Here is a 12,495-nt window from a genome sequence, read left to right as displayed (position 1 = left end):
GCAAGTGCACATAACACCAACAAACACAGCTTGTACTCAATATTGCCTCTGGGATACAAAATATATCCAAATAGAACTTATCTACCAAAACAGTTTGTCAAATACGCTTGTGGTGTTCCAGTGAGTTACGCCAACAAAAGAAAATCATTTTCATTTTGTTCAATATTTCTTATTTCCATACAGCAGAAGACAAATGTTCTTGTTTGAGTTTCTCCTCCTCACTCATTTTTGTTCAATTTGTTAAAAATGTACTATGGGTCCAACAGCAAGGATGAAAATGATTTTGATTGGCTGGGAGTGCGCAGGGGCGGCAATTGGAGTCACTAACTTGCCCATAGGTGTGCATGTGTGAGTGAATGGTGTGTGAATGTGCCCTGCCATGGGCTGGCTCCCCATCCTGGATTGTTCCCTGCCTCATGCCCATTGCTTCCGGGATAGGCTCCGGAGCCCCCGCGACCCAATGGGATAAGCGGTTTGGAAAATGGATGGATGGATGGATGGATGGATGGATGGATGGATGGATGGATGGATGGATGGATGGGAGAGCGCATGCAGAGCTCAGTTAAATGCCAATGCAGCGGCGGTAAATATACACTGATTTTGTAACATATACTAGTTAAGCTCATTCCTGTGAAGTAGAAGGTGTGGGAGTCTGTTAAGGCTGATAATCGGAATGATATTTTGTTTCTGCATTCAGTGAGCTGGATGTGTGAAAGGGGAATGACAGTTATGTGTGTTTTATATGGAATGACTCGATCCTCACTGGGGTATGACTGTAGCGTTGAGATTCATTCCCCATGGGGCCTCAGTAATCAGGTGTTTGGTGCGGATGGATATTCTAATCCTACCCCTCCTCATACACTAACGTATAACATGTATGGTGAGGATGGATATCCTAATCCTACCCCTCCTCATGCACTAACGTATAACATGTATGGTGCGGGTGGATATCTTAATCCTACCCCCCTCATAGACTAACGTATAACATGTATGGTGCGGATGGATATCCTAATCCTACCCCTCCTCATACACTAACGTATAACATGTATGGTGCGGATGGATATCGTAATCCTACCTCTCCTCATACACTAACGTATAACATGTATGGTGCGGATGGATATCCTAATCCTACCCCTCCTCATACACTAACATATAACCTGTGTAGGCGGAGTTTGGTTCCTTGTAACTGTAATGCGTCCCTGACGTTACTTGTTTTGGCCCCTCACCTTCCAATGGGGCCCCAGCTCCTGTTTGAAGAATGACCTGCAGAGCTCAGCAGTGTTTGGTGTGTTTGTCCCAGCTGTGGGCGTGTCATATCTGAAACGGAGGCTACTGCCTTGCAGATGCCATGAAGATGGTTGTTAATCAGACTTTAATGACTTTAGTGAAGGGCATGCATGATGAAATTGTGGCCATCAGACAAGTGGCCTTACAAAATCGCATGACCTTAGATCTACTGTCGGATGAGAAGGCCGTAGTTTGTATGGTCTTGGGAAAGGAATGTTGTGTATATATATATATATATATATATATATATATATATATATATATATATATATATCCCATATATTCCATATGTGGGTATTAACATGGCACAACGTCCAGGACTATTTAAATTAATAATTAGCAGATGAAGAGCAGCCTGAAGTAGCTGCTCCACAGCTCTGCAGGCCTGGAGGTTCCTGTCTGCACCTGGACCAGAGGGAGGCTGATGGATTAAGGGAGTAAACTGCCTTTGTTTAGACTGGGGGCAGTTTGGCTTTATAGCTGTTTGGAAGCATAATTTAGGGTGAATAATGTCTCCCAGCCAAACACCCTCACTGACTTTTCATGACCCTAATTAATCTGCTTCCTAACCTGTGTGGCTCTATGGGTTAGAACTTAAACCCCAGGCTGATCCTGCTCTCTGATCCTTATTTGCATGTTACTTTGCACAAAACATCTGCTAAACAAATAAACCACTGAACGCATTTGTTTTTTTCCTGTGTCTGACAAAAATTACGTGTTGACTTACTATTTTTATCTCATTTCAGGTTCTCTCATTGAGTTTTCAGCAAAATATTCCCCAACTCCAGCTGAGAAAGCAATATTTGGAGGAATTTTTGGTGGAACCATATTTATGTTCGTCTTTTTTGTTATATTCCGAAGTGAGTATGTTTATAAATGAATTTCAGGGATATTGGACTAGAATTATGTATACACTATACCACAGTGTGGTATGCTGGTGCAGTGGTTAGCACTGTTGCCTCACACCTCTGGGACCCAGGTTTGAGTCTCCGCCTGGGTCACATGTGTGTGGAGTTTGCATGTTCTCCCCATGTCGTCGTGGGGTTTCCTCCGGGTACTCCGGTTTCCCCCCACAGTCCAAAAACATGCTGAGGCTAATTGGAGATGCTAAATTGCCCGTAGGCGTCCATGTGTGAGTAACTGGCATGTGAGTGTGCCCTGTGATGGGCTGCCCCCCCCCCCCCATCCTGGGTTGGTCTCTGCCTCGTGCCCATTGCTTCTGGGATAGGCTCCGGACCTCCCATTACCCAGTAGGATAAGCGGTTTGGAAAATGGATGGATGGATGGATTATGCACAGTGATTTCTTTTCTACTTTGCATTCACTGACAGAAATGTCTGATTTACATCATTTAAATTTGTATATCTGATTTGTTCACTGTTAATGTACGTATTTCCCATGTCATGTGGGTTTGAGTCCCCCCTCGTATATGTCTGTGTACAGTCTGCATGTGCTCCCCGCGTCATGTGGGTTTGAGTCCCCCCTCCCCTGTGTCTGTGTACAGTCTGCATGTGCTCCCCATGTCATGTGGGTTTGAATCCCCTTCCTTTGTATCTGTGTACAGTCTGCATGTGCTCCCCATGTCATGTGAGTTTCCACCAGTTACTCCAGTTTCCTCCAGCAGCCCACAGTCTCCCTCTCAGGTTAATTGGTGCCTGTAAATTGCCCATAGCATGTGACTGTGTGTGTATGGCCTCCCATCCAAGCTGTACCTCTGCCCTGTGCTGCTTGGAATACAAGCTCCAGGGCCCCTGTGACTCTGCCCAGGATGTATCTATTATAGGATGTGTGATGTAACTTCTCCCCCAAGCACAAGCACATTAACTACTGTTTTCTTCATAGCTGTATTCTTGGGGGGTGGCAATAATCAGTGTTTTCAACCAGGGCAGGCTCATTTATAGCAAAGGTCCCTGGGTAAGCCCATCCTTGGTTAACTTTTAATACCCTCTTAAAATCCACAAATATTTTTTTTTCTTTTTTTAACCGCAATATCTGACATGCGATTTCGTCCCAGAACCCCGGGAGACATCGCTGTGCAGTCCAGTGCAAAGTTTTAATTACAGGACACTGAACACATTTTCTTTCTATATTATCTGTCTGGCATGCATTTTATGATGAATGACTCTATTTTCATCTACTTTCAGTCATCGACATTGTGGTTTGGACAACTTATTCTGAAGAAGATTATGATAAAATATTTGCCAAGATAACTGGAATAACTGGAATTATATATCTGGTCGTCATGGTTTCACCTATAAGTAAGTCTGTTTATAAGTTCATATGTGTGCTGTTTGCATGCTCTCCCCATGTTTGCACTGGTTCCCTTAATACAGGGGCGTCATGCTCTGTATTTTTTGAGGGTTCACAGTTTCATATGTATCATGTATAAGTATCAAAACTTGAAATGCACTTGTAGTCTGAGCTGGGGCTGTCAGACTGAATTCCATAATCAGCTTGATTGCATAACACTTCCCAAAATATAATCATACATCCCTAATGTGGATCCTGTTTAAAGTCAGCCTGTTTGTACCAATTAGATTGAATGTAACACCACACAGCTTTAATAACCATAGTGCCTGATGGTATGTCTCTATCTTTATACAGCTGAAGTTACAGTATCTTGTCAAACTTAAATACCTTCTGACATTGCCTCCAATTCCCTGATTAAATTGTTATGTCAAACTTTAATCTTTAAACTTTATGATCCTATCCACATCCCATTTTTGTCATATTTCTACTTTATCTGTTTATTGTCATCTAAATATGTACTGCATAACTGCACTACTAACGATTACTAATGGCTGCTGACCTTAACAGCAGTTATCAAGGCATCCTTCACTTATTTTCTGTCAGCTGTGTCCTCTCTGCTTCAGCTCCTATTACCATCAGTTCTGCCATCCTACTATGCTTCATCATGCTGGTCTTGATCAATTTTATTGCTGAGAAAGACTTCACATTACTAAAACAGGCAGAGTGATAATAGGCTGAAAGAGTGACCCTAAGTCAGGATCGGCTTGCAGAAAGTTGTTTTCCACAAAAAAATGTATAAAGGCCCAATAAGGAAGTTGGAGGACTTTGTTCTTGGGCTGAGCTGTATAAAGATAATATCGTAAGACTTTACTTAAGGCCATATTATTAGTAATTTATGAACACATTCACAACAAAAAATAATGCACTCATAAGCACTATAAACATGGATATAATATTCGTCAAAAAGAAACATCGAATGTTTCCAACTGAATTTTTTGTTTTGAAATTTATTTTAAGGCAAAAGTAAATGAACTGAATTCAGGTGATTGAATTATAAAAACTAACTATATAAACTGTATATTTTGGAGCTGAACTGTGCAAGCCGAATACTTTTGCATTGATTACAGTATATTACCAATGAAATTACAACTGAAGTATTTTAAATTTAAAAATCCCATGTTTAAATGAACATTCACATTAAATTACAGTCCCCAAATATTCAAGCATCATTAAATGCAATGCATTTTTATTCAGACAGTATTAAATGCAATACGTTTTTACTCGATTACTATAATGCAATGTGCTTTTTTGCATCAAAGACTTCTGTCATTCATTTTTGTACTCTGACATAAATTTCATGGTGACTGACTCTATTCTTATATTATTTTAGTTGCTGTCAGTGTTTATCTGGAAAAATACTCAGCTGCAGCTAGGAAAAAACAACTTGGAACATTTTTCACTTTACTAATATTTCCAATCATCATGGTTTTATTCCCAGGTAAGTATGTTTTCAGGTTTTGTAAAGTATCTATTTAAAATTTGTTTTAGACGTTGGAACATCAGGAACACTGGGGCAGAACTTGGTACTGAGGTATTTATTTGCTACATTGTACTGAATTAGACACACAAACGTTAAACTTGAGCATTGAAATGACATTGATACTTACAAATGTGCTTTTCATAATTAATAAAAACACTATTTCAGTACTATGATGCAATTCCCAACTGAAACACCCTGTTTTACCTTTCATAAGCTATTTAAATTTACTTTAAATTGCATACTGAGATAAACTCTTCTTTCGTTATTTCAGTTGGTTTCAGTGTGTTTTGGATAATATTCTCCCGAAAGACAAAAAGAACAGTACGACATCAAGACATTCTTGTAATCATGGGTTATTTCATGTGTAAGTATATTTATGTGGATTTTAATTTGTTCACATTAACATTTATGTTCATTGGCACATTAAGAATTCTGACCATAGTGAGATTTAGAGCTGTTTCATTTTCCATGGCACACAGGCCCAGTGGGCAGCTCTGCTGCTTCTAAACTCAAATGAAGGTGTCTGATTTGCTCTGTTTGCCTTTCAGATAACCGCAAACTGTTTAACATGCTTTTCCTTGCTATTTATTCGCAACTCGTTGCCTGGATTAACAGCACATTAAAATTAGGTGAGTCTCCCTGCATTTTCATACTTATTATGTGTAAATGGAGGTGGGTGTTTCTAATATATTTAATAACTTCTGCTGTGTGGAGGCTCAGTGTGTCACGACCGGGTGTAAGGGGGGGGGGGGGGGGGGGGGGCAGAAAAGGAGGCAGAGATCCAGAGGTGAGGAAGGAGGAGAACAGGGTTTAATAAGGTAAAATCAGGGTATGGGACAGGAACAGCAGGGACAGGGCAACTGGGACACAGCAGAACCAGGTGCAAACACAGAGAGCAAGGACTAGCACAGGTAGGGAAACACAGGCCAGGGGTTCAAGGTCCGAATGAGGACTTCTGGGGAGCTGGAGCTTAAACAGGCAGAGGGGAAAGGAGGGAACTAGAGGCTGATGCACTGATAGGAACCGGTGGAACCGATCTGGCGAGTTCAGAGTAGTACAGGGAGGAGATACTGTGCGTGCCCTCTGCTGGTTACCGGAGGTGTTCTGTGTGTGGGACTGAGCCCTGATTGGTCCAAACCCAGTGACTTATGTGTGGGTCTGGACAGCAGGGGGATGGATGGATAAAAACACGTCTCTGTTCACAGTGAAAAGCGAGTTTATGACACTGTCTGTTTAATTGTTACTCTTCTGTGTAAGTCTGAGGGTTGAGGGTCATGCAGATTTGAGCAGAATGTAATGTCTGAATGCTGAACACACAGTCCTGAATGCATTCAGTATTGAAACTTTGGCAGGATACCCAAAATGTACCTTATTCAGAATACCTTTAGAGACTGTAATATGTTGTAATACTAACAAGGTCGATTAAACAACGAATTGTTCATTGGCAAAGAACGACCGAAATAATCTGCACACAATCTCTGGAACACATGTGTATCCACATTCCCAAAACCGCTGCCACCCCTGCCCAACCCCCCAGTCATGGCAGTGTACAGCCTAACACACAGACTAATCCTCATCCCCAAGGGCTGCACAACAACTGTCAAACCAAAAGAACTGTGTTTTTTTCCAACTAACTAAGGCTGGGGAGCATTTTCCCAATTAGGGACCAGCCTACATTATATCTGTGCAAGCCCTCGTCCTCCCCCTAGGTGGCAGCTGCACCCAGTACACCACCCCACCCATCCGCTCCAGCACTCTGCAGCTCCTCTTTTTCTCTGGGGGCAGTGCACCCAAACTAAAGGAGGGGGAGGTGGCTGTCTCCTCCCTTCAGTTGGTTTGTACCAGACAGCATAGTCTTCATTCACATCTTGCATTGATAATACTGGTCGGTGTCCTGCTCCTGTTGCTGCCTACAGTTCAACACCATGACAGTCTGTGGCTCAAGGCAGGTGAGCAGATCTCCTTGGCATGCTGCTGCACAGGTCTCCCCCTCCAGGAGGAGCTCCTGGTCCTTTTGCAGACTACAGAAGGCCTCCTGGCACTGCGGTGACTAGATGAACTCCCTGTCCCTCTACAGCAGCTGGAACAGAGGGGTGGCCATGCAGGCAAAATCCCCCAGGAACCTCCTGTAATAGGAGGCCAGGCCCAGGGAGCCCTGGAGATACCTCTGGCTGGTGGGAGTGGGCCGGCTCAATGAGGACAGGCAGGCTTCACAGGGGGCGGTGCGAGACACCAAGGGTTGTCAGTCTCAGTTCCAGCCACACTGACTGCCTGAACATTGGGGGGGGGGGGACAACCGCAGGTACCAGCGTAATGGCAGGCCCTCCCCGAAAGCTTAGAGTGCTGCACTCTTGGTCTAGCTGGCAGCCCGTAGTCATGAGGGAGTCTAACCCCAGGATGAAGGGGTCCTGCACTGCTGGTACCCACACTGGGTGATGTCTTGCCGCTGACAGCCACAGACAGCATCTCCCTGCCTCTCATGGAGTCACCCCCATGAGAGGCAGCTGCACAGAGGTTGGCTCCAGCTGAGTCCAGGCTGCCCCATGTCAGGCCTCACCAGTGTCACAGTGGCCCCTGTGTCCACTAGAGCAGAGCAGAAAAGTCCTTCCACTGTGACAAGGACATGGAAAAAGTCCCAAGCACAGGTGTGACTCACCACCACCACCAGGGAGCAAAGTCATCAGCTTCTTGGGGGAGTGGGGTCAGACTTCCTCGTCTGTGCTTATGGGCCCGTGGAGCATGTGGAGACAGGGCAAGAGTGTTTGGGGTGCATATAGCCCCCTCTCCACAAGTTTCCCCATGCTTGACCACTTTGGTTGCCTACACAGACCTCCCCAGCTCTGATTTGTTGGGCAGCAGGTGTGTCCTCACTGGCAGGGGCATTCACCCCAGTTCAATTCAATTTTATTTGTATAGCACATTTTCACAACATTACATTGTCTCAAAGTGCTTTACATTATCCCTGCCCAAAGCCCAAAGATATATATGACAGTGGCAAGGAAAAACTCCCTAGAAGGAATAAACTTTCTGAGGAACCACACTCAAAAGGGGAGCCCATTCTCCAGGGGCCGGCAGAGGAAGTAAAATTAGCCAGATGGCAAAGTCCCAATTTACACTGTCCAAATTTGAAGATTTGAGTCTCAAACCTGGGGTCAGGCAGGTGATGGCAGGCAGGTGCTGATACTGCTTTTGATGGCAGGATGGACAGTAGAACAGCATCATCAGGACATGGAGGACAGACATCACAGTCAGAAGAGCAAGCAGGCCGGAAAGACGCCACGGGTAGTAAAGGCATTGCAGGCAGCAGGGTAGGCAGAATATCTTGAAATTATGGTGTCTCCAGGCAGCACACCCCAAGGAGGGTAGAGGAAGTAAAACATGCAATTAGCCAACATAGAGGAGACTAGAGGCGGTGTATACAGTTAGGTGAGTGCAGTCTGTAAGCTCCAGCAGATATGGCTATGGCAGCTTAAGTAGGAGGGAGAGGTAAGTAGGAACTCAGACATAGGGAGTCCCTGAAATGTCAGCACTCCAATTCCACAAGGGAGTGTGAAACTAGAGTGACAGCACTGACAGTTCAGTTCATCCAAAGCTAATGGCACCGATCCCCACCCAGCTCTGTACTTCATGGTGCAGGCCTAACTGGGAGTGAGTGGTTAGCTAGAGTTTTAACTAGAGTCCCTATGAGCTAGACTAAACAAGTATGTTTTTAGTATAGACTTGAATATTGAGTGTGAGCCTGAATCTCGGACATCTGCTGGCAGACTATTCCACAGCTGCGGAGCTCTATAAGAGAATGCTCAGCAGCATGTCATAGTTCTTTCTACCCTGGGTACTAACAGCTATCCTGGTCCTTGAGATTGAAGCAAAAGAGAAAGGTTGTAAGAGACCAGTATATCTCCAAGGCATTCTGGTGCAAGGCCATTCACTGCTTTATAAGTTATTAGCAGTATGTTGCAGTAAATTCAAGACTTAATTGGAAGCCAGTGAAGGGAGCATAGAACAGGGATTTTTTTGGTTTTGGTTTCGCAGTACTTCTGTATGTTTAACATAAGGAATTTTTTTGCCATCCAGCACTGAATGTCTTCTGAGAGCTGTAATGCATCATCTGGTATCTTAACAGATATATATATAACTATATATCATCAGCATAACAATGGAAACCAACACCATAATTTCTAATAATGTTACCAAGTGGTAGCAGATATAAAGTTAACAGTAGTGGTCCAAGCACTGATCCCTGTGGGACACCAAATTTGACTTTAGTGGGCTTGGAAGATTCATTGTTCACATGGACACTCTGATAATGATCAGTTAAACAGGAGTAAAACCGAGATAGTGCTGTCTCCTTTATGCCAACCACAGATTCTAGTCGGCCTAAGAGAATGTTAAAGCACACAGTATGGAACGCTATATAAGTATTGAAGTTATATCTAGTAACACCAACAAAGATATATGGTCAGGTAAGGTCAGAGGTGGATCATTTATTACTTTGATTAAAGTTGTTTCTGCACAATGGTATGGTTCAGACTGATATAATTTCCTCACTCACTAGGTTCAAAATTTGATTTCTTTAAATCAGGTCTAATAGCAGTCATTTCAAAAGGTTTTGGAACGTATTCAAGCCTAAGAGATGAGTTTAGCAAATTTAACAGGGTAGTGCTGTCATGTATGCCAGGGCATGGACCAGGGAAGCAGGAGCAGGAATTGAGTGAACTCAGCGTTTAATCAGGGTAAAGACAAGCAGGAACAAACAATTACTTCACAATGTCAATGACTGGGCTAACGAAAGGTACACAAACATGGACTTAAATACACAGAACTAATGAAACACAGAGATTGCACATGAGGTAGTGAGGGGGGTGTGGCACACAGGAGGATCGACACAAGCAGGGCATGACAGAACCCCCCAACTCCGAGCATGCCTAAAGGGACCAAGGGAGCCAAACAGGGAGCTCGATGGAACCTGCGTAAACAAAAGCAAGAACATCAACGAACCAAAGGAAACAACGGCACAAGGGATGGGCAAGAAAAGAAGCAGGACAACTGAAGGAATGCAGACATTAACAGGGACACCAAGGACGGGAACACCAGACCCAAAGTCACCAGGGAAGGGGACAATGGAGGAACAACACCAGGGGGCACACTGACTAAAGGAGGCCAGGGACCAGGAGGCAGCAAGAGAGAACCAAACGAATGAGGGGGGAACACAGGGAGACCACCCACAGGGGGTATCAGAGCAAGGGACAAGGAGGCAATAGGCAGGGGGAACCAGGGAGGCTGAGGGAACCACAGCGGGGAGAAGGCAAGAGCAGCAGGGGTGATAGGCAATTGTGAGGCTGGAGCCAGAGGAGCCCTGGGTGACCATGAGATAGGAGGCGAAGGGGACACCGAATGGGGCGAGGAGGAAGGCATAGGGACAGCAGGAGGAGGCAAGGATGGAAGCAAAGGGGACACCAGAGGAGGCGAGGAGAGAGCAGAAGCCGCGGCAGATGATGGCAAAGCCACAGCCTGCAAAGGCATAGCCGAGCGATGAGATGGAGCAGGGGGAACCGCAGGTGACCGTCAAGCCGGAGCAAGAGGAGCAGGGCAGTGGGACCCAACCCCGGTGCAGGTATCACTCAGCGGGACACAGAGACGGTGGACCTGTTCGGGATCTATTGTAATGGGGACATGACCCACCAGAGGACTTCTTATGGGCTGGTGTCAGGGAAAGTCCCAAGGAGTCCCACTCTGATGAAGGGGGAGGAGCCATGGTCAGGCAGTTGGGGACCTCCTCAGGAACTTGGGCATCCAAGGAATGGCATCCCCAAGAGACCTGGCACCTTTCAAGGCCAAGCGTGTGCCACGGAAGGCATGGGCTTCGGGTGCAGGTGAAGCGGCGGTAGAGGGAGATGTAAGCTCGAGGAAAACAACTGTGCAGGCTTCAGATGCCGATGAAGCAGTGGGGAGACGAGCTTTGGGAGCAAGCGAAGCAAATACAGCCGGGTTGAGAATCAGGAGGGGCTCTTCCCGACACCCCACAGAGGAAATAGCAGAGATTGAGACAGACCCCAGGAAGACACCTGGCGTGTCTTCTTGTCTGCGGTCTCTCTGCTTATTCTTCTTGCTGGTAGCCTTTGTTCGAGCCGAGGACACTTCTGGCAATTCTACGGATGGACCATAAGGCAGTCGACAGTCCAGCGCGACTTGCCTCATCATCGACTCCGCCAACTCTTTCCTTAGCTGCCACAAGTTCTCTCGCACCTCTTCAGTGAGGTGCGAGTCCTCGGACAGGGATATCTCCTCCAGGATATCCCCTGAAATGTAAGCAATGGCTTGAGCCACGGGGTTGTTCTGGACCTCAGGCTGATCGAACCAGTAAATCACCTCGATGACTTGCCCAAGGTACTGTTGCTTGGTAAGGCGAGGCATCTTTGTTGAGAATCCGGTCATTCTGTCATACACGCCGGGGCACAGACTGGAGAAGCAGGAGCAGGACTCAAGGAATCAGGTGAACTTGGGGTATAATCAGGGTAAAAACAAGCAGGAACAAATAACGACTTCACAACGTCAATAACTGGACTAATGAAAGGGACACAGACACAGACATAAATACACAAAACTAATGAAACACAACTTGAAACAGCTAACAACATGGGGATTCCACACAAGGTAGCGAAGGGGGCATGGCACACAGCTGGCTAATCAGTAGTGCAATCTCCTTAAGGTGTTTCGTAGGAATTGTGTCTACAAGGCTAGTAGAAGATTTGCAGATTTGGGGGAACTTAAGCTCAAAATTTCTGATTGTTTTACAGGAAAGAAAGATTCAAAGGTATCACTATCAGTACGAATATGACTTGCATAAGGCTGGTAGCTGTATGTAGCTACAGATATGCTCTGGATGGTCTGTCTAATCTTAATTATTTTACTATTAAAAATGTAATAAAATCATCACTTGTACACATGCTTCCACATGATTCCTCTCTCCACTCTCTCCACCGCCAGCCCCAGGGCCACCTCCAGGGGGCGCGGCTACTCTGAGTGAACATGGACCAGCTGTTTAAGGGAGAAAGCCCTGATGAGCTGGTCCATGGCAACACTGGTCCATGGCAGCTCTATATATGGGTGTATAGACCTCCCATGCCAGGACCTCCATGACACATCATGACAGTTTTTTTGCATCATAATGTCATAATGTGTCATGTAGTCATAATGTTTCAACTAATCTCAGAATCAGAAGCTTTATTGTCATTATACGAAAGTATAACGAAAATTGTGTAGAGTCCCTTTCAATGCAAAAATAATAAAATATTAAAAGCAATAAAATAAAATAATTTTCTTATGTACAAAAATAATATATACCAGAACGGGTTATTGCACATTATAAGTTTAAGAAATATTGCACAGGTTTAACTCGGTAAGGTATTGCCCAGGTTT

General features: G+C 45.0%; 1 protein-coding gene across 4 annotated transcripts in view; it reads left to right on the top strand.

Annotated features, from left to right (window-relative positions):
- LOC125704994 (uncharacterized) overlaps positions 1 to 12,495 on the top strand; it is a 58,400-nt gene that overhangs the window by 38,565 nt on the left and 7,340 nt on the right. For all 4 annotated transcript variants that reach the window (XM_048971260.1, XM_048971259.1, XM_048971262.1 and 1 more), the window contains 5 exons: positions 2,034 to 2,147; positions 3,431 to 3,544; positions 4,927 to 5,034; positions 5,348 to 5,440; positions 5,625 to 5,705. In XM_048971260.1, the coding sequence (XP_048827217.1) occupies positions 2,034 to 2,147; positions 3,431 to 3,544; positions 4,927 to 5,034; positions 5,348 to 5,440; positions 5,625 to 5,705 (510 nt within the window). The remainder of the gene's footprint in view (positions 1 to 2,033; positions 2,148 to 3,430; positions 3,545 to 4,926; positions 5,035 to 5,347; positions 5,441 to 5,624; positions 5,706 to 12,495) is intronic.

The sequence above is a fragment of the Brienomyrus brachyistius genome, chromosome 12 (assembly GCF_023856365.1).
Source record: "Brienomyrus brachyistius isolate T26 chromosome 12, BBRACH_0.4, whole genome shotgun sequence".
Lineage (NCBI taxonomy): Eukaryota > Metazoa > Chordata > Actinopteri > Osteoglossiformes > Mormyridae > Brienomyrus > Brienomyrus brachyistius.
Note: the sequence above shows the minus strand (reverse complement) of the source record. Positions and strands in the feature narration are given on the sequence as shown.